Source organism: Candoia aspera, chromosome 5 (assembly GCF_035149785.1).
Source record: "Candoia aspera isolate rCanAsp1 chromosome 5, rCanAsp1.hap2, whole genome shotgun sequence".
Taxonomy (NCBI): Eukaryota; Metazoa; Chordata; class Lepidosauria; order Squamata; family Boidae; genus Candoia; species Candoia aspera.
Genome location: NC_086157.1, coordinates 13,961,975 through 13,981,716, shown reverse-complemented (window position 1 = coordinate 13,981,716; position 19,742 = coordinate 13,961,975). Strand labels below are relative to the sequence as shown.

Genomic DNA, 19,742 nt, shown 5'->3' with positions numbered 1-19,742 from the left:
CCACTTGCATTTACAACTGGGGAGGTGCTTCACCTACTACCCACCTATCTTCCCCCATCTCTGACCTTTTGGAAGCCCAGCTTCTCCGGCGAACATTTCTTCCATGTGGCTCCCTTCAGAACACTATCTTCTCAGAGCCTCTGGAGGAAGAAACGTTTGCTGGAGAAGCTGTGTACGAAAGGGACTCAGCAATGGCAGCCAGGTGCTTCTGCAGGGCGAAAAAGGCAAAAGGTAGGTGCAGGGAACTGGGAGAAGAGGCAGCTGGGTGAAGGAATGCAGGCTGGGGAGGCTGGAGCTTGCTATTGGCGGCCTCGCGCCACACAGGTGGGACAGGATGGGTGGCATCACGCTGCGTGGCTCGGCTTCCTGCCCCACACAGCACGGTGCAGGGCTTCCAAAAGGGCAGAAATGAGGGAAGATAGGTGGGGGGAGATAAGCAGAGGGGAGCTGAAGGCAGTATTTGAGGCTGGGAGGAACCAAGCCTAGAATGGCTTGGATTGGGGTGGGTGCTCAGGCCAATGACAGGTAAAATTCACTTAACGATGGCAAGGAGAATTGCTAGGATTGTCATCACTAAGCAATGCCATCTTGCTTTACAACTGCATGGCTTAGCAATGGAAATTCCAGGCTCAATTACTGTTGTTAAGTGAAGACTACCTATACATCATTTAAGATGTATTATTTTGCTGGTTAAAGTGTAGCTGGGGGGCAACTTTCGCCAGCGAAGAAAATAATACATCTAAAATGATCTGCTACACAGAGTCCGACAATCTGCTATCAGATTCTAAGCTGACTGCCCCATTCCTGAATCCTAGTGGTTCAATTACCTTGGGATCAGGTTGCTGCTAGTAAATGTCAGGTCTGCTTGTAATTAAGACCATATTATTCATGAATTAATTGTGGATAAGCTATTATTATTGAAACCCAGCTAGGCAAGGGCAGTGAGATCAATGTGGAGGGATGGCCCTGGTTCACCTTATCTGTGACCAGGGGCTCTGTTTCTGTGGTGACAGATGTGAATGCCTACATATTACTTTGGGTCATAGGTACAAGCTGGGGTTCTCCTGCTATATTGCCTACAATGCTGTTGAGCTGGATCCCTCTATGGCTTCCTTCACCATTATCTGGGCTAGTGTTGGAATCTCCTCATCTTTTGGTATTTGGTGACTTCAGTCTCCATGCCCTGGAATTCATGGCTATCATAGGCTTGTCTCAGGTAAACTGTGGCTGAAGGAACTTAAGAGTTTGGACAGGAAGGGCAAGGGTCAAGCCTACAAGGGACAGGGATTGTGTTAGATGCCCTACCCCCTTCCTTGCAACAGTTGTGCTGCGATCTGGATATGGATGGCATTACAACTAGCCTGTTGCCATGGTCAGACCACTTCCTGGTCCAATAGGAATTGACTGTCATTCAGGATCTCTGCAGGTCTGAAAGAACCAAAGGGCTGCACCCAGGTTCCTAATTAATTTGGAGGATTTCCTGAGAAAATTTGAGGAATTTCTCAGTGATTTGGCAGGCAATGCTATCAATAGCCTAGTTGGCCTCTGGCTTTTCTCTGTGTCAATCCTGGGGCAGGTGTTCCTTGGTTTTCTGAAGAGCTCTAGGACACCTGCTTAGTGGCAGAAGACTACAAATGAATTAGAGTGAAAGCTCTGGTACAACCCTACACTGTAGTAATGAGGCAAAGTGTCATTACTTACCCTTTATTAGATTGGTGGGTTGTTAGCCAGCAGTACTCTTCAGAGTGGCAAACTACTTTTAGGGAGGCTAGAATAAGGAGAGCTCCTAGTTGATGATTCTGTTTGCCTAGCACTTTACTGATAAAGTTGCTCAGATTCTCCAAAGTCTTGATTCCTCATGGGTGAAAACCAGGTGTAACTGGGACAGCATATTGCTCTGTTACCTGGGGATTTTTTTGGCTTGTGAATTCTGAGGAAGTGTATAGGGCATATAACATGATCCCTGTCACTTGTAGGCTTGACCTTGCCTTTGCTGGATCTTCAGGGGGCAATGGAGATGGGACAAACTGGATCCAGGAGATTGTCAATGCTTTGTTTTGGGGAAGGTGTTAAGTCTGCAGCCTTGAGGTAGACTGTAGTATGCTCCCTCAAGATGCCCTCTCTGGATCCAGCTCTGATTGATAATCTCAAATCTTTCCTTTTTAGGAAAGGCTGTTGAACTTGTGGTGGGATTCACCTGTCAAGTGCCTTAGAAGAAGCAGATTATCTGGATCCTGTTCAGCACAGTTTCAGGACTAAGCAACATTGGTGACGCTAGTTTGTGAACTTGGATGGGACCTGGATGGGAGTAGCACACCCCTCCTGGTCCTTTTGGATCTCTCAGTAACTTCTGATACCATCAACTTGATATTCTTCTGCACTGCCTGCAGGACTGGAGGTTTTTTTAAATGATTTCACTCAACTGGGTTCCAGTTGGGGAGGGGGGGATGATTGGGCCAGTGGCTACTTTTGTGTTGTGCCACAGGGATCAATCCTCCCCCCCAACTGCTTTTTAACATTTAATGAAGCCATTGGGAGAGGACATCCAGATGTTCAGGGTGGCTAGTAGATTTAATTTTAACTTTAATTCACCATGAACATTTTATTGTTAGATTTTATAATTATTATGAACTGCTAAATGTTGTGATTTATGACAGTATATAAATAGTACAGAATATACATACCTTACGGTTGAAGTTTTGGGATCTTTGTTTTTTGAGCTTGTTTTCCTGCAGATGTTTCATTACTATTCTAGGTGACATCATCAGTGCATGACTGCCAGCTGATGTTTGTGGATGTGTTCTGCCAGTCTTCTACCTGTCTGTCCTACAACACTGTGTGTTGAAGATTACTCCTGTTTTTTCATCTTTGGGTTTGCTTAAGAAGTTTTGGAAGAATTTTATTGGTTTGTGTGCTACAGTGATGCCAAGAGATTGTAGTAGTCTTGGTTTTTCCAGAGATGTAACTAGACACTTTTATATAAAGTTGCATAGGTATCTATTGTGTTATTCACTGTAGCACACAAGCCAACAAAATCCCTCCAAAACATCTTAACTAAGCCCAAAGATCCAGGAACCAAAGAAGAAATGAACACAATTATCATGAACAGAACCGCAATTATGGACAGGGCACAGCACATGCAGAAAACTAAAGAACTACTGAACTAGCAGTCAGAAGACAATGAAAATTCCTTCAATTCTCAATACACAGCCAAATTCAACCACAATTTCAATTAGGAAACTGTTGACATTTTAGATCAAATTTAAAAAAATGCTAAGGAATTCCAGATAGTTTGGCATTCTGACAATCAGTCATGAACAGAAACACAGAGATACTCCTTATTTATATGCTATTTAAAATATACAACCAAAAACCAAGGGAGGGAGGGAGTAAGGAAGGAAGGCAGGGTGGGTAGGCCTCCACAGCAACCAACATACAGGTATGTGGGAAAGAGCACCAGATAACAATCAGAAGAAACAGTCCCCTAATCAAGGAACCATCAAGGAAGAAATCACACCCCAAGCAAGACAGGCAGGGCAAGCTACTATACACAAACAGCCAACAAACTCCATTCTCCCCTGCACTGCTGATGTTACCTATTCTGGTAATTAAAGATCTGCAGGAAAACAATGAAGCTCAGAGAATGGTATTCAAATCAAAGTTTCCTGCTGAATTTTTGTAAGCATTGACTTGCTCAGTAATTAGATAGGACAATGTGAAGAAAGGTTTTTTTTAAAGTAAGTAAGTAAAGAAAGAAATAGGCACAGTTAGGTTGAATATCTTCATTATTTTTTAAAACAAAGATTCCAAATCTATCCTATCCTATTCACTTTGTTACCATTTCGTTTAAGAGGCATTCATTCTGAGTTGTTTTCCCCACCACTGCTAATGCCTACAGAACAAACAAAAACACAATACAAAGTAAGGAGAATCCAAGTCTGAAGAGAAAAACTTTCAAAATTACCTCAAAAATGTCATGGACTGGAGAACTCTGAGGTAACTGAGATGTGAGTTCGCGTCCTTTCCTCTTCATAGTTTTCCTTCTAGTGGTGAAGACATCCTGTTTGTCTTCGAGGAAAGGGACAGGGCTGACTTTCCTTAACGTCTTTCCAGACTGAAAGAGGTCATTGCAACTTGTACTGTCTTGTGCTAATGCAGCAGGCAACTGCTCGTCTCTTTCTGAGGCCTGACTTACAATGCCCTCAGTTTCCAGTGTTGCCTTTGGTCTTACGGCTGCTTTAGAGTCTTTATCCTTGGTAAAAAGTTGGTTGGACTCAAAGAGATCATCCCCATCAGAATAGGCTGTTGATTTTACAAGAGGGCTACATTTTGACTCACTGGGCTGGTGGCTGCTGTTGGTTGATATAACCAAGCAAGCATTTTCAGTATTTGCCTTTCTGCGTAGTTCACTATTATATAATATAGCTGATGGCCCAGAATTTCCTTTTAAGAGAGGCAGACATGGGTCCTCTGTGGTATTTATTTCATTTTTGTCAAGCTCTTCAACAGCTAATCGCCTGGCAGTTCTGGTTGGTGGCCTTCGTTTCCCACTCACTTTGATTCTTCCCTGTAATTTGGGTTTATAAGGACACAAAATAAGAAACAGCACAATTTAACAAGCAGTAAGGGCAGGCAATGCCACATCTTCAAAGGAAGCAGTACTGTTTTGAAATTCTTACTCACTTGAGGCAAGAGAGGAAAGAATCCAGCTAAATGAGCCTATTTATCAGAATAGGGTAACTGAGGGGGTTCTAGAGTGAAGTACTTTTCTTCACAGTTTCTCCTTTTGATTTCAGGTAGTTTTGAAATGAGAGAGGCCTTCAAAAATTATCTTCTCGTGAAAAACAGTTCTTTATTAAGGTGAGTAACCTGCTCTTCCTGGGCAACTTACCTAGTAATTCTATCTGCCCAGCTCATTATTCAGTTTAAACTAAGCATACCAAGTTGAATATTATATTTCTTCCCTTTCCCTCTGAAAATGTGGCAAAGAATGTGCTTATATGTTTATTTCATTCACTACAACATTTTTGTTTTTCATCTGTAAATACTTTCATACCATCTGGAAACTAGAACAAGTCCTATGCAGTTCATTAAAATAATAATCTTTATAGAGATTTTTCATTATCAAATTACCTTGTTGGCATTATGCAAGGTGTCTGCTTTCATAGGGCAATCAAAACTGACTCCCATCTCTGTAGTATTTCTGGTGGCAGAGACTACTTTGGTATGCTTTGTGTCATTAGGCACATGATATGGTGCCTCTGATGGTGGTTTCATAGTAGAAGCTCTCCCAGACAGTTTATCTGTTGGGCTAATTTCCAAATGTACCTTACAAAGTAAAATAAATGTTATTGTTAATGGCAGCAGGTCAAGCAAATACATACTTGGAGAAAAGAAAACAGGGATCAGGAAAAATGGAGGTGGCTGTGCAGAATGGCAGTAAAAGTAAACAGGCACAGAAAGGATGACTTCCCACAGTGCTTTTTACCCTTACAGGACAATTTTTAGCCTTATCTAGATATCAGTTTTTTCCAAAGGGGAAAAATAAATGAACAACTAATTCAATCAGACATAAACTATTTAGGAGTTGGAAGTTGCATCTACAAGAAAGAGCTGAAGCTTAGAGGAAACTCCAATAATCAATGGAGGATTCCTAGTTAAAGTAAGCCAAAAATTGAAATGCCAGTAAAGCAGTAGCTTGCAGTTTCCTAATGAAAAAGGAAATGCCTTATGTTTACTTATATCAAGAGCAGTGGTTTTTTATATGACATATTCAATATAAGTAAAAATATGATTTATGCTGACATAGTTAAAGAAATAATGAAAAATGATGTTTGGTGGAATGCGGAAGGCTGTGGATAGGAAAAAAGCACAAGTATGAGAATACTGCAAAAATTATCAGAACAAAGGACCTTGTTCAATTATCTCTGAGCAGTCCTTCAGAGACTTGAGCAATTATCTTGAGCAGTCCTTCTTTATGTGATTCCATAAAGAAAGAAAAAGAGGATCCCAGTAATTATCAACCAGTGAGCTTAACACTTAGAATACTTAGAAAGATGTTAACAGTAGGAAATACTGTAAAGCCGGCCATTTGTAAGCATCTTAAGGACAATGCTGTGATTGCAAAGAATCAGCATGGTTTTGTCAAAAAATAAATCGTGAACAAATCTTGCCTCCTTCTTTGACAGGGTAACTACTCTGATTGACAAGGGGAACACTACGAATATAATCTTGATTTCAGCAAAAGGTTTGACATGGTTCCACATGACATTTTCATTGAGAAGCTGTTAAAAGGGTGGTTTGGAAGCCACTCCAGCAAAGTGGGTCCATGACTGGCTGGCTAACCATACTCAGAGAATCAGCATTGAAACTCTACATCAAATTGGAAAAGTTCCTAATGGGGTTCCGCAGGGATCAGTCTTGGGCCCAGTACTATTCAACATTTTTATCAATGACTTGGATAATAGGATTGATCAGCTGCTTAAGATATTTGCAGATGACACAAAAATTAGAGGTCTGGCTAACACCCAGAATGACAGGACAAGATTACAATCTAATCTGGACAGGTTGCAGCAAGAAGTTCTTTAACAGGAGAAATGTAAGGTATTACATTAAGAGAGAAAAATCAGTGCATAAAGGTAGTCCTTGCTTAGTGACCACAATTGGGACCAGCATCTCGGTTGCTAAGCAAAAAATCATGTGACTGCACGCCAAGCCATTCACATCCGTTCCCTCCTTGCCTTCCACTCCTCCTGCACAAAACCTACACAAAAATGCTCTCATAGGAGTGCACCCTCCCTCCATCTTTCTAACACACACACATGCACAAACATCAACATACAGTAATCCTTGGGTTACAATGGCAATTGGGACTGGAATTTTTGTCACTAAGTGATGCAGTTGCATAGCATGACATCACACAACTGCATCACTTAGTGATGGCAATCCTGGCAGTCCTGATTACTGTTGTAAGAGATACACAAAAAGGGAACTATATGAAATCTTTCTCCAAGAAGGTTTCTCTCACAGGCAGTGGAGGGAGAAGTCTCCAAAACTTTAAGTGTGTGTGTGTGTGTGTGCCTGTGCCTGTGCCTGTGTGTGTGTATAAAAGCTCAGGAAGTCAGGGGAAGATAAAGTATACCTAAAGAAGACTGCAAAAATCTCACTTGAGCTAGCACATCTCTCTTAAAAATGGGAACTTTGAAAATTGCTATTCTGTAGACTGCTACCATGAAGGACTTCCTGTCATGATTCCTGCTATCCATATTGTATTTGGCACACTGCCTGGTACTGCATTTACAATGTTTTATTTGCAGAAACGTTTACATCACTAGCTCTGTAAAATCCTTAGATATATAAATTTCATCATGAAGGGTTCACCTATACAGTCCATCTGTATTAACTCTGCTTGTTGCAAGTGAAAATGCCTGCATGAGAATGGCAATCACATAACCGCGGGATGCTGCAATGGTCGTAAATGTGAGGACTGGTCGTAAAGGTTCCCCCCCCCAACCATTGTAACTTCGAACAGTTCCTGCATGAGGCAGTTAGTAAGCGAGATCTACCTATATGTTCAAGATGTGGCTTTCATGGCTTGGAAACTGTCAGCCTCATTAGGTAGATCAGACTAGAAAATTCCATATGAAGACCAGAACTACATTTTATTCAGATCGGCTATAATAATATTTTATTAAGATGGGCTATAATAACAGAATCTTGCTGCTTCTGATTATCTTGTTTCCCAGTGCTTAAAGAACATTTCAGCCCCTTTTGCCTAGGTAATGGTTCTTGCGTATTTCTGTTAAAGTCACCTCCCTTACTCTCTACAGAAACAGTATGCCTGAAAAGGACTTCAGTGTGGTCACTGACAAGAAGCTGATCATGAATCAGAAGAATGAGACTAGAAGAACTAATGCAGAAGAAGCATCATCATACCAAAGACACATGAAGCCATCATTTCTCTCTACTCAGCACTATTGGGACTACACCTGTACAATCCTAGGCACCTCATTTCCAGAAGGATATTGATGGGTTAGAGCAGGTTCAGAGGAGGGCAACAAAGATGAACTTTCTTATATGGAAGTAAGAGTTGGGTATGTCAGGAGAAATGAAAAGATACTTAAGTATCTGTAGTAAAACAAGAAGAGATGGGTTAAAGAAAATAGGTGATTAATGAATGTAAATAAAAAAGTAAGTGACCTGTATGAATGTAGGATGCTGATGTGATTTTGGTCATGTAGAGGGACTAAATGAGGCCCACATTGCAAAACAATATATGAAGGAAAAGTGAATGAATTGAGAGGAAAGAGAAGACCAAGAAGTAGTAATGGTGGATGGAGTTGTTGAGGTGCAGAAAAAGATATTAGAAATTCAAAGAAAAGCAATCTATGAAGAAGTATATGAAAGCAGTTGAAGCAAGGAAGTTTTTCAAGGTCAGAAAGTAAAGTGAAGGTATAGTGAATGAGTTGGTGTAAACTTGCTATTGGTTTACCATTTCCTACTCCTTTTCTGCATTGTGACCAGTGTTGTTTACCCAAAAAGAGAACAGCACAATAGGCAAGTATGTCTATAAAAATTCATCAACCTGAAGATATGCCTACTTACTAATGGTAATTGAACATCCAAATGCCTTTCCCTTGTTAAGATAGGTAATTTCCATACATTCAAACCCATAACTCAAAATTGAAATTTACAAACCTCAGTGGCCTGAATTTTTGATTCTTCTTGTTTGACATTTTGACTATTCTGCAAAACTTTATTGTCCTTTTCCAATGAAGAAATGGGGCTCTCTTTCTTTATTATCATTTTCTTTTCTGCTACCTTCCAAAAATTAAATTAAAATGACATACTGAAAACACAAGGTTGTGCTTTATCTTAATTATGAAAGCAGTTGCAATTTGCCAATATCACTAACATCTGAAAACTGAAATATGTACCTCACCCTGAAGACAAGATTTATAACTGCAAAAATAGCATTATGCATTCTCTTAGATTAACATTAAAACCAATTTGTCAGCTTAAACATTTGCATGGTGAAAGTTATAAGCAGGTCAATTTTTAAAAAGGGAAAAAACTAGTCAATATACAACCAGCAATGAGACAGGGATGCCCCCTATCACCTCTCTTATTTATTCTAGTCCTAGAAGTCCTTAATGGAGATATAAGAGGGGATGGTCAAATAAAAGTAAAAATTAAAAAAAACATTTATAAATTAAAAGCATTTGCAGATGACCTAGTATTTATATTACAAAATCCCCTAGATTCTATAGAACATCTGTTGAAGAAATTAAGGGAATTTGGAGAAGTGGCAGGATTTAAGGTAAATAAAAAACAAAAATGTTGAGTAAAAACATGACTCAAAAGCGACAAGAAATTTTAATAACTAAATCAGGTTTTACAATAGAAAAAAAGATTAGATACTTAGGAGTAATATTATCAACAAATAATAATATATTATTTCAAAATAATTATGGGAAAATTTGGAAGGAAATAAAAATTGATATGGAAAGATGGGGAAAATTACAACTATCTTTGCTAGGAAGGATATCCATAATCAAAACGAATGTATTACGGAAGATGCTATTTCTTTTCCAAACATTACCAATTCTAATTAATGAAAAAATATTTAAAGTATGGCAAAAGGATATCTCAAATTTCATTTGGCAAGGAAAAAGACCAAGAATGAAATTTAAATTATTACAAGATGCCAAAAAAAGAGGAGGGTTGGGGTTACCAGATCTTAAACTGTATTTTGAAGCTTGTTTTCTGTGGATAAGAGAATGGTTAACGTTAGAAAATCCAAAACTTTTACAATTAGAGGGATGTGAACTTAGATTTTGGTGGCATGTATATATTTGGTATGAAAAAGTAAAAATGAACAAAGAATTTAGAAATCATACTATTAGAAAACTATTACTGAGGGTTTGAGATAAATATAAAAGTAGATTATTACCAAATATACCAATGTGGATATCGCCACAAGAAGCTTTTGCAAGGACAGAAAGTTTAGATGATAAGATAAAATGGTTAAGATATAAAGATATAATAAAATATGAACAAGATACACCTATGCTAAAAACAAGAGAAGAAATAGAAGGCGAAGGACACCGATGTCATTGGTTCACATATATGCAGTTAAATGAACGATTTAAATTAGATAAAAACAATTATAAATTTAAAAAAGAAAAAACAGATTGAAAAATAGTTATATATAAATAATGAGCATATTATTACAAAAATGTATAAAATGTTATTACAATTAAATCAAGTCAAAGAGTGTATGATTAATTGAGCAAGAAATTTTGGATATAATATTTTATTAGAGAACTGGGAAAAAATGTGGACAAAGGGATTAAAATTTACTTTGTATTATAATTTAAAGGAAAACTTTTATAAAATGATGTACAGATGATACCTAACCCCACAAAAATTAGCAAAAATGTATAAAAACGTTTCTGATGTATGTTGAAAATGTTCACAAAAGGAAGGAACATTTTACCATTTATGGTGGACCTGTAAGAAAGCAGAAAAATTCTGGGCACAAATACTTGAGATGATTCAGAAAATTCTTAAGATAGAAATTGTAAAAAAACAATTGTTTTTATTAGGTATAATGGAAGAGGATTGAGAGAGAAAATATGGTAATTTATTATTATATACGATTACAGCAGCTAGGATTATATATGTGCAACATTGGAAAAAGGAAAACATACCAACAATAGAGGAGTGGGTGATGAAAATACTGGAGCTAGCACAGATGGCGAAATTAACAATTTTAATAAAAGAAAAAAATATTACGAGATTTAAAGAAATATGGCAACCAATATTAGATTACCTGTATACAATCGAAAAAAGTGAAGAGATGATAATGGGATTTATATATTAAAGAAGTAAACAAATAGAAATAATAGTAACTTAAGGGAAAATAACGATAAGAGAGTTACAAAGACAATTATTTGTATATCTATAGCTACGAAAGTTGGAAACCATGTTTTAGTATGTTATTGTTATTGTCTTACTTGTTTATATGTGTATATGTGGTGTTAGGTGTATTCTACAATGTTATGTATGTCGACAATGTTTTATGATTTTGTATTGTATTTCAACGAATAAAAAGTTTACTCAAAAAAAAAAAATACACACACACACACACACACACACACACAACCAGCATTGATGCAAGGTATTGAGGTATGAAGATGAGCGGAGCCACCTCCACTCCGTCCCACACTCATCTTTTTTCTTGTTTTCTTTTCAAGTAAAGTTAAGGTTAAAAAAGTCCTGTCAGACTGAAGCCTTTTGGTGACATACTATGTAGACCAGTTGTGACCTTTCTTTGCCACAACTTTTAAACTTTAAAGTTGCAAATTTAGATTTTGAAGAAACTTTATGCAGTACTGTTGCATTCTGATGTAATATTTGTGTTCTGTACTGTGTGTGTGTGTGTGTTGTGTGTGTGTATTTCTGTTAATTACTTTGAAATAACAAAATATTTTTAGACGAAAAAGAAATACTATACTGTTGCATGTCAAAAGTAACAAAAAGATCCCCATGGCCACCTCAGAAGGATTCTTCAATGTAACACACTGTTTCTGGCAATCATCCCTGAGTAAGTGCCCAATAGCTTGCTCTTAGGAAGATCCTTCACTGCAAGGTGTGGGGTGGGTCTTTGTTGTGGCAAATGCTGCGATAGCCAAGCAGCAGTGGTGCTTTTGAAAGAAGGGCAAAAATGTTTTGTTCCAAGCTTGGATCACTCAGAATGTGAACTCACAGCTCAGAATATTTTGCATACCATTATGTGGTTAAAACAACCCCAAACAATCAAAACTAAAAGCAACATCTGGGGCCTTTTCAAATACTAAATACAAGATAAGTACCAAGGGCTTTGTTGTAGAATTGCTGAAGAGACCATCATCACCACTGTCATCAGCCCCAAATAGCCATTCTCCAGACAATAATTTTGCTTTAGAGCTTGGAATCTAAAATTGAAACAGAAGCATATGTATCATACACATACTATAAACAAATAAATATTTCCTAACTACCTTTTTCTTGTTTCTAACAAATTGCTAATTTTATAGGAAGGTGGTGGCACACTGTGGCTCAGAACAAGCTGAATTGCCACAATTTAACTTACAGCTATAGATAAAAACACATATTTTTAATATGATTATACAGTATTTCTTAAAACTGGAGGTGAATCTTTCAACGATGAAATGACCCATTGTGGAAAAAGAATTGTATCCACTTGTTTACTTTAGGCTTTTAAAAAACTACATACCTATTTAAAAAGTTTAATATATATTAAACATATGCCATCTTCCTTTAACAGTTATTATCATTTATTTTTCTTAAAATATGTAGGGCTGTCTTTCAAAGATTATATTTAGATATGGTGTATGGAACCTGTAACTCTCTACATGTTGTTCTATAATTCTCAGAATTTCCACAACTGACTCTTGCCACCTGGGTTGCTGAGAGTTATCATTTACCAATATTTGGAGGCCCACAGCTGCTTAAACTACCATAATTGATCCTTATAACTGTCCTAAAAAGTACTTTAAAGACAATTAGCAGATCTTTTATAATACTCTTTAAAGTTTACATGTGATTAACTATTAATTCAACAGAAATTTCTTTTGCTTATTTAACAATTCAACAAATAAAGCAATCTGTACACAAAAAATCCTGAAAGCATTTTCTACTAACTGACCCCTTTTTTGTTGGCAAAAAGGTCGACTTCAGGATCATTGTCTTCCTGCAGTTTATGGCTGAAGAGAAGTTCCTCATCCTGAAACACACCTGTGCTCTTCTCTGAAGGCTGGGAAAAAAAATGTTGCATTGTTTTCAAAAGGCACAGTGCCAGAAACTTGCAATAAAATATAACAGGTAAGGCAGATCAGCCATGGTCCTACTTGCTGAGGATACCATCTGTGTGCAGAAATAGCGTGGCCTGCTCATGATGTTGTGTGGTGGTCCCCAGTTAGTGACCATAATTGGGACCAGCAGTTCTGTTAAGCAAAATGGGAAATACATGACCGTGACTCTGCTTTCCTTTTTCCCACTTCCCTGCCCTTTGGAATACTCACCTGGGTGCTGGGATAATTAGCAAGAAAGGAATTAATGTTTGTATTTACATTCATTGGAGAGGAAGGGATTACAAGAGAGTAAGCAGGCAATGGGGAATACAAATAGAATACAATGTGCAGAAAACAATGCGCTGGCAGCCCCGAGGGCACTACAGAAACAGCCAGTGTATTCCCCATTGTGTGTCTGCCTACTTTTTTGTAATCTCTTCCTCTCCAATCACTCTGCTTTGTGAGAGGGAGGAGGAAGAAAAGAATGGGTCAGGCACAGGAAAGATTGTCTAATGAGACTGCTTGTTTTTTTTTCTCCCCCCCTCGCAGAGTGGAGAGATTGCTTAAACAGTGAGAGGGGGGAAAGGGGGGGTTGAGCGATCTCTGTAGGCAATCTCTGACCCATTTTCCTTCCCCCACACCCTCCTTGCAGAGTGGAGAGATTGGAGAGGAAGGGGTTACAAGACAGCAACAAAGCACACAATGGTTATCAGTTTCAATTTATTTCACAGCAAATTGGATTCTTTGGGAAAAGCAGAGGGGTATCAATACTTTTGGCTGCGTCTGTAATAGCTGCCTAAACCTACTCTAGACTCTTGGAATTAAGGGGAAGAAATTTTTTCAAGTTGCCAACTGATAACAGTGAAGGTATTTTCGATATTTTGAGCAACCCCTGCATGTTACTCACCTTCCCTATTCCCACATGTTTGTTCTTATTGGTATCCATAACTTCATTTTTCTCCTCTTCCTCAAACAAACTGAACACACTTCTCATCTTTCTCTTGGCATCTTTCTCCAAAAAGAGCTGGAAGTTCACAGACAGAAGTTATTGTTTGGACAAACTGACTAGAGAGTTTAATTTTATACCACAAATGATTCAGTAATGCCGGGTTAGGGAACTTCTTTCCTATAAGACACATTATTCTTCAGCTCATGTGGTGTGTAAAACTTTTTGTCACAGAACATTTCAGGATGGTCCTTGTCAAGATTGAAATGGCCCATGCTAGAATATTATTATTCCACTTTATACATAACTCAAGGCAGTGAACATATCTAATATCTAGTATCTTGCACAACTCCACAAATTGATCTTTGTTCCCAGAAGATTATGCAGCAAATTAAAAGCATTTGGTGCATTAGCAGGTTTCAAGATTAATAAACAGAAGATGAAGACATTAACAAAAAAAATATGAAAACAGAAGATCAAACAGAATTGAATATAATGAGCTTTAAGATTAGAAGAAGGTAAAATATCTGGGTATCACTATGACAAATATGAACTGTATGTTATTTCAAAACAATGTTAAAACATGGAATGAAGTTAAAAAAGATATGTTAGGATGGGAGAAACTACAATTGTCATTGCTGGGAAGAATTTCTGTGAATAAAAATGAATGTTTTGCCTAGACTCATGTTTTTGTTTCAGGTAATACCGGTTTTGCACCATTTAAACAGTGGCAGAAGGATACAGTATATCTAAATTTGTGTGGCAGGGGAAAAAAACATGAGTTGAATATAACGTGTTACAAGATGCAAAGGAAAGAGGAGGATAGGGCCCACCTGATTTGAAATCCTTTTTTGCACCTTGCTGATTGGTTTGGATGAAAGAGTGGGTGCTGCTGAGAAATAGAGGCTTTTGGAGTTAGAATGACATGACGTGAAATTTGGGTGGCATGGATATTTGTGGTACAATAAAGTGAAGGTTAATGTGGATTTTCAAAAATCATTATGTTAGAGATGCCATATTGAGAATATGGAATAGATACAAATCCAGGTTATTTGTATCTATATTGTATTTTGGGCATTCAGGTGCCAAAAATACCTCAGCACAAGAAGCATTTTATAGACGAGAAACAATAGGCAAACACAAATGGCTAACTTATTGTGAGATACTAGAATTTTGTCAAGGGGAATGTAAAATAAAATCAAGAGAAGAACTTCGGTGCAATGTAGACTAGCCTCCTTGTGGTGCACCCCGGGCAACGGGACTTGTCAAGGCTAAATAGTCTACACATCTGGCTGCTGGACCTTACAAGGATTTCCCAGCAAGAAAAAAAGCAGCATGAACACCAAACTGCTACGCCATACAATTAAAAAAAAGAAAGAGAAGAACTGGTGGCAGAGGGATATAGTTGCCAATGGTTTTCTTCTTTACAGTTATTAGAAATATTTAAAATAGACAAAAGAACCCTCGAACTCTCAGGCCTCTGGTAGCGGACCCAAGGTTGAGGAAGTCGCATACCACCCACAGGGGTGAGAAATGAATTTTTTTCCAGCATTTTACTTTTTTTCCAAAGGAAGATCTGCATCTAGCACTTGAAATAAGAAGTCACCAGAATAGGGTAAATCATGGTCAAACTATCCTGTCCAAGCAAAGTGATAAATACATCTACCTAATCTGATAAATGGTGTTTTATGCTATACTGTTACTAGAGCTAGAACGAAAAATATACCCAACTTACAAACATAATCATTCAAGGGGGCTGCAGACCTGTCCAGAATAAACTGAAAAGTATCACCTTGAATTGGGAACTATCTCTCACAGAACTTTTGCTTGCAGGTCTTTATCTTTTGTTTTGTTGTTATTCTTTGTATTTTAAATGTTTGCCTTGTTGTATGTCACCCAGAATCTTATGATTGGGGTAGTCTACAAATATTATAAATATATAAATACCCATTCCAGAAACCAGTTCAGTTTAGCATATGGATTGCCTCACGTGATTGCTTCTGGTCAGGAGGAATAGTGCAAAATATTAGCATATTGTTGACACTTCAGATTTTTAATGATCTCTTCTGGGACAAGCATTAAACTAATAGTTTTGCAGGTTTGTTTGTTTGTTTATCAAATTTGTCACTGCCCATCTCCTCCAACCAGTGGGACTCTGGGCAGTTAAGACTCCAGAGGTCTCCATAATAAAGATACCATGTGACTAAATACAGAGGTTTCCTCTTTCTTTAAACATTGATGAAATATCTTTCACAACAATATTTATTGATTGCTTTGTTCCCATCCTCCTTGACTTGTCTAGTACCTTTCCTTACTCCCTAGTTGCAGATTATCTTTGGGTGATTCTAACCTGTTAAAAAATTGCTCAGTGTTTTTAGAGAGAGATGCTTCTCCCCACTCCAGAAAATACTTGACAGAAATTTATCCTGTTTAACCTGCTATTTACCTTTCTTAGGGAGGCCACATCAAATCCACTGGTTTTCTTTACTTTTTCTCTAATTCACTGGTAACATTCCACTCTGTATATAATAACACTCTATCTCTAATCCTGCATCAGCAATTATCTGATATTTCTGCTTCAGTATGTTCAACATTCAGTTTTAGATCTCTCTTCCTAAAATCTATTCTCCTTGGTCACATACTAATTTATCCTAATATAAAGTTTTAAGACACTTCTATAAATCTCTATTTTGATATTGTACTTCATTTCTGTATGCCACTTAGTCAAATTTTAGAATTGGACTTGTTTAAAATTCAAGCAATATTGAGAACACAAACAAAGGCAGATGGCAGGTGACATGTAGCTGTGGGAGCACTGCATACATACTACAAATCAAACAAGCTTAATTGGATTTTGAACTCTTCTGGATCCAAATCCAACCTGCCTTGTATAATCCACCAGCAACAATATACGTCATTTTATATATATATATATAAAGTTTTCCTCACTTTTTCCTTCATTTGTTGGACATTTCCTCCTTCTCCAAGATTATAGTAAAGGTAAAGGTTTCCCTTGACGTAAAGTCCAGTCGTGTCCGACTCTAGGGGGCGGTGCTCATCTCCGTTTCAAAGCCTTGGAGCCGGCGTTGTCATAGACACTTCCGGGTCATGTGGCCAGCATGACGACTCGGAACGCCGTTACCTTCCCGCCGAAGCGGTACCTATTGATCTACTCACATTTGCATGTTTTCGAACTGCTAGGTGAGCAGGAGCTGGGACTAGCAACGGGAGCTCACCCCGCCGCGCGGTTTCGAACCGCCGACCTTCCGATCGGCAGCTCAGCGGTTTAACCCGCAGCGCCACCGCGTCCCCACCTCCAAGATTATAACCATGATGTATATCAGATTCTTCCAAAGGTCTTGCTTTCTTTTCTACTGATTTCTTCTGTGGTCTTTCCAGGAAATCTTCCTGCTGACCAAGAAGCAAAGGATGAGGATTCTGCCCTTTTCTCTGTAAAATTAGTTTTTTACACCTATAAGAACCTGGAGGTATCACGTAAGTTTACAATCACTGCTTAACTGACATATACATGTATACAATCTTATATTAAAATTAGCTCTGAGATTCATGGAATCCCAATTTGGAGAGAACTGTTTTAGCTTATTGCTTACAGAATTTGTCTAATCTGCTTTACTAGAAAATCCAGTCCTATCAGTTGCCTTTGAACATCAAAATCAGCCATTGTTTTATATTCAGAAGTTTATATTATTGGTTATCTGTGACTTATTGTGTTGTCCAGCCTGACAAATAGGAAGCTACATCATAACTGGGATTTGCTGTGATATTTAAATTTAGACCACAAAGTAGTGAAGATTACTTTATCAGAAGATCCATATTGTATTTGTTACAAACCAGATACATCATTTACAACATTTTTAAAAGAATGTATTTATTATAGTAAGACTTTGTGGATTAGGCTTCACCACTTCATCATGCATCTGATTAAAGTAGATTCTAATCTATAAATTCTCATAATAAATTTAACAATCTGACAATTTGCTTTAAGACTCTGCTATTTTTACATATCATCTAAATTTTCCAGATTGGAATCCTACATTTGATAATTATTATTAAGTGGAATGATTCTTCAGTAATGTTGCCTTTCCTTCCTCAAACATTCCTTGGATGCATCCAACTGGCTTTAACCCTCGTTAGATGCACTGTGTGGAGTTGCATTCTTAGCAGACACAGGCGCAACAAAAATCTGTATCACATGAATGATAAGGTTGCCCAAAAGGAGAGTGCTGAGCTTTTAATGTTTGGATTACTGCTTACTTGATCTGCAGGTACTGTTACTGTTTGGGCATCAGATGAGGCTGGCTGAGGGCTGGTTGAGGCTGGTTGAGGGCTATAGTGCAAGGTACCATCTTCAGACAGAGGAGCCATTTTCTGAGGTATTTTTTTATTGCTGAAAGAAAAAAGAAAAGTCAAACTGCATTACTTAAAATTATAAGATTCAGAGTTTAGTCCAAGATGGATGTCTGTTACTGCCTTTTTATTACAATGGAATTTTTTAATGGTATCTCTGTGATTTTGCTAATAGCTAGAATTCTGTAACTGTTTCTTTACAACTAATTTTCACAAATGTTGTATCAATTAGGTCAAATTAAGAGCTAAGGTAGTTTAGTACCAGCTTTTGCAACCACAACAACATAGTGACAGATTTGATAAATAAATAAATAGTGTTGTTTACACTAATTAATAGTAAAATCTCCAAGCTAAGCACAAATCCTGTTTTTTTTTCTCCCCCCTTTTGTGCCTTTGAGTCATTGTTGACTCCTAGTGACTGCCTGGACCAGTCCCTGCAATTCTCTTGGTAAGATTTCAGAAATGGTTTGACATTGCCTTCTTCCTAGGGCTGAGAGTGCCCAGAGTTGCCCAGCTGGCTTTGTGCCTAGTTGGGACTAGAACTCACGGTCTCCCCATTTCCAGCCTGATGTCTTAACCATTATACCAAAATGGCTCTTCAACTCCTGATTACCAGATGGATATAACCATGCAGTTTTACTGGTTCTTCCTCACTACCTTCTTCCTGGATGTTTCTGTGACTTCCCATCTAGCCTCCAGCCTTAGTACTCCCTGGTGACCTCTCTTCCGAGTATTAACCAGGCCCAAACCTGCCCATCTTTTGAGTACCATAAACTGAGAACAACTACTGTTCTTAATCACTGAAGATGGAAGCAAGAAGGAAGTCTATAGCAGTAGACCTAGGAAGGGTTGGTAGAGGTTAAAACATCCCATGTAGCATGTGTGCTCAAAGACTACATCTGTGGAAGCACAGCTATTTAATGCTTAAAGAATGTACCTTGTTCCACTTACATTGTTGTCCTATTAATTTCTATTAGCAAGACCCATGCTGTTAGACCTGACCAAATGAGCTGCGATGTCACAGAATTGCTGCTTGTTGCTGGCTGAATACACCGGAGCAATTCATCCCTTGGTGAACTGCTCCCGATGGATTGTGTCTCCTTTGTTCATGGTATTAGCAGCTGAGTAAGGAGAGCCTTTTGCTGCTTTTGGTGCTCAGCTGAGGTTTGTTTTTCCTGTGGTCTTATTTTTTTAAAAATCAAGCACCTGCAGTCTCTTGCTTCCTCCAGTGCTTGCTTTATTTTTTATTCCTCACTTCTTAGCACAGCAGCCCAAGGAAGTGATTGCTGGCAAAGCCTGCATATGGTTCATGTCATTCCTCCCTAGTTTTCCTAAAAACAATCCTTTTATCATGCTGCTGGCCCTAGGGGTTGCCTGAGAAAAAACATATCCTTTCTCTTTTACTTCTTTTCCATTTTTATTTTTATTTTTTGCTTCTTGTAGAAGGCAGAACTATGATTGAAGAGATGCTTCCACAGGTCAAAAAAGTACTTCGTTTGCCTTGCCTTCTTGTAGAAGAGGTGGAGTTAACATTTCCCTGTCAGCTCTATCTTTGGTGATTGAAAATAATG

At 38.1% G+C, this 19,742-nt stretch overlaps 1 protein-coding gene across 1 annotated transcript in view; it reads right to left on the bottom strand.

The window, feature by feature from the left end:
* The window catches only part of WASHC2C (WASH complex subunit 2C), a 78,313-nt gene that overhangs the window by 7,871 nt on the left and 50,700 nt on the right, over positions 1-19,742 (bottom strand). Inside the window, exons 20-26 of the mRNA XM_063304378.1 lie at positions 18,079-18,211; positions 17,095-17,214; positions 13,765-13,902; positions 12,713-12,820; positions 11,877-11,978; positions 5,134-5,328; positions 3,965-4,567 (exon numbers count right to left, since the gene is read on the bottom strand). Of these exons, the coding sequence (XP_063160448.1) occupies positions 3,965-4,567; positions 5,134-5,328; positions 11,877-11,978; positions 12,713-12,820; positions 13,765-13,902; positions 17,095-17,214; positions 18,079-18,211 (1,399 nt within the window). The remainder of the gene's footprint in view (positions 1-3,964; positions 4,568-5,133; positions 5,329-11,876; positions 11,979-12,712; positions 12,821-13,764; positions 13,903-17,094; positions 17,215-18,078; positions 18,212-19,742) is intronic.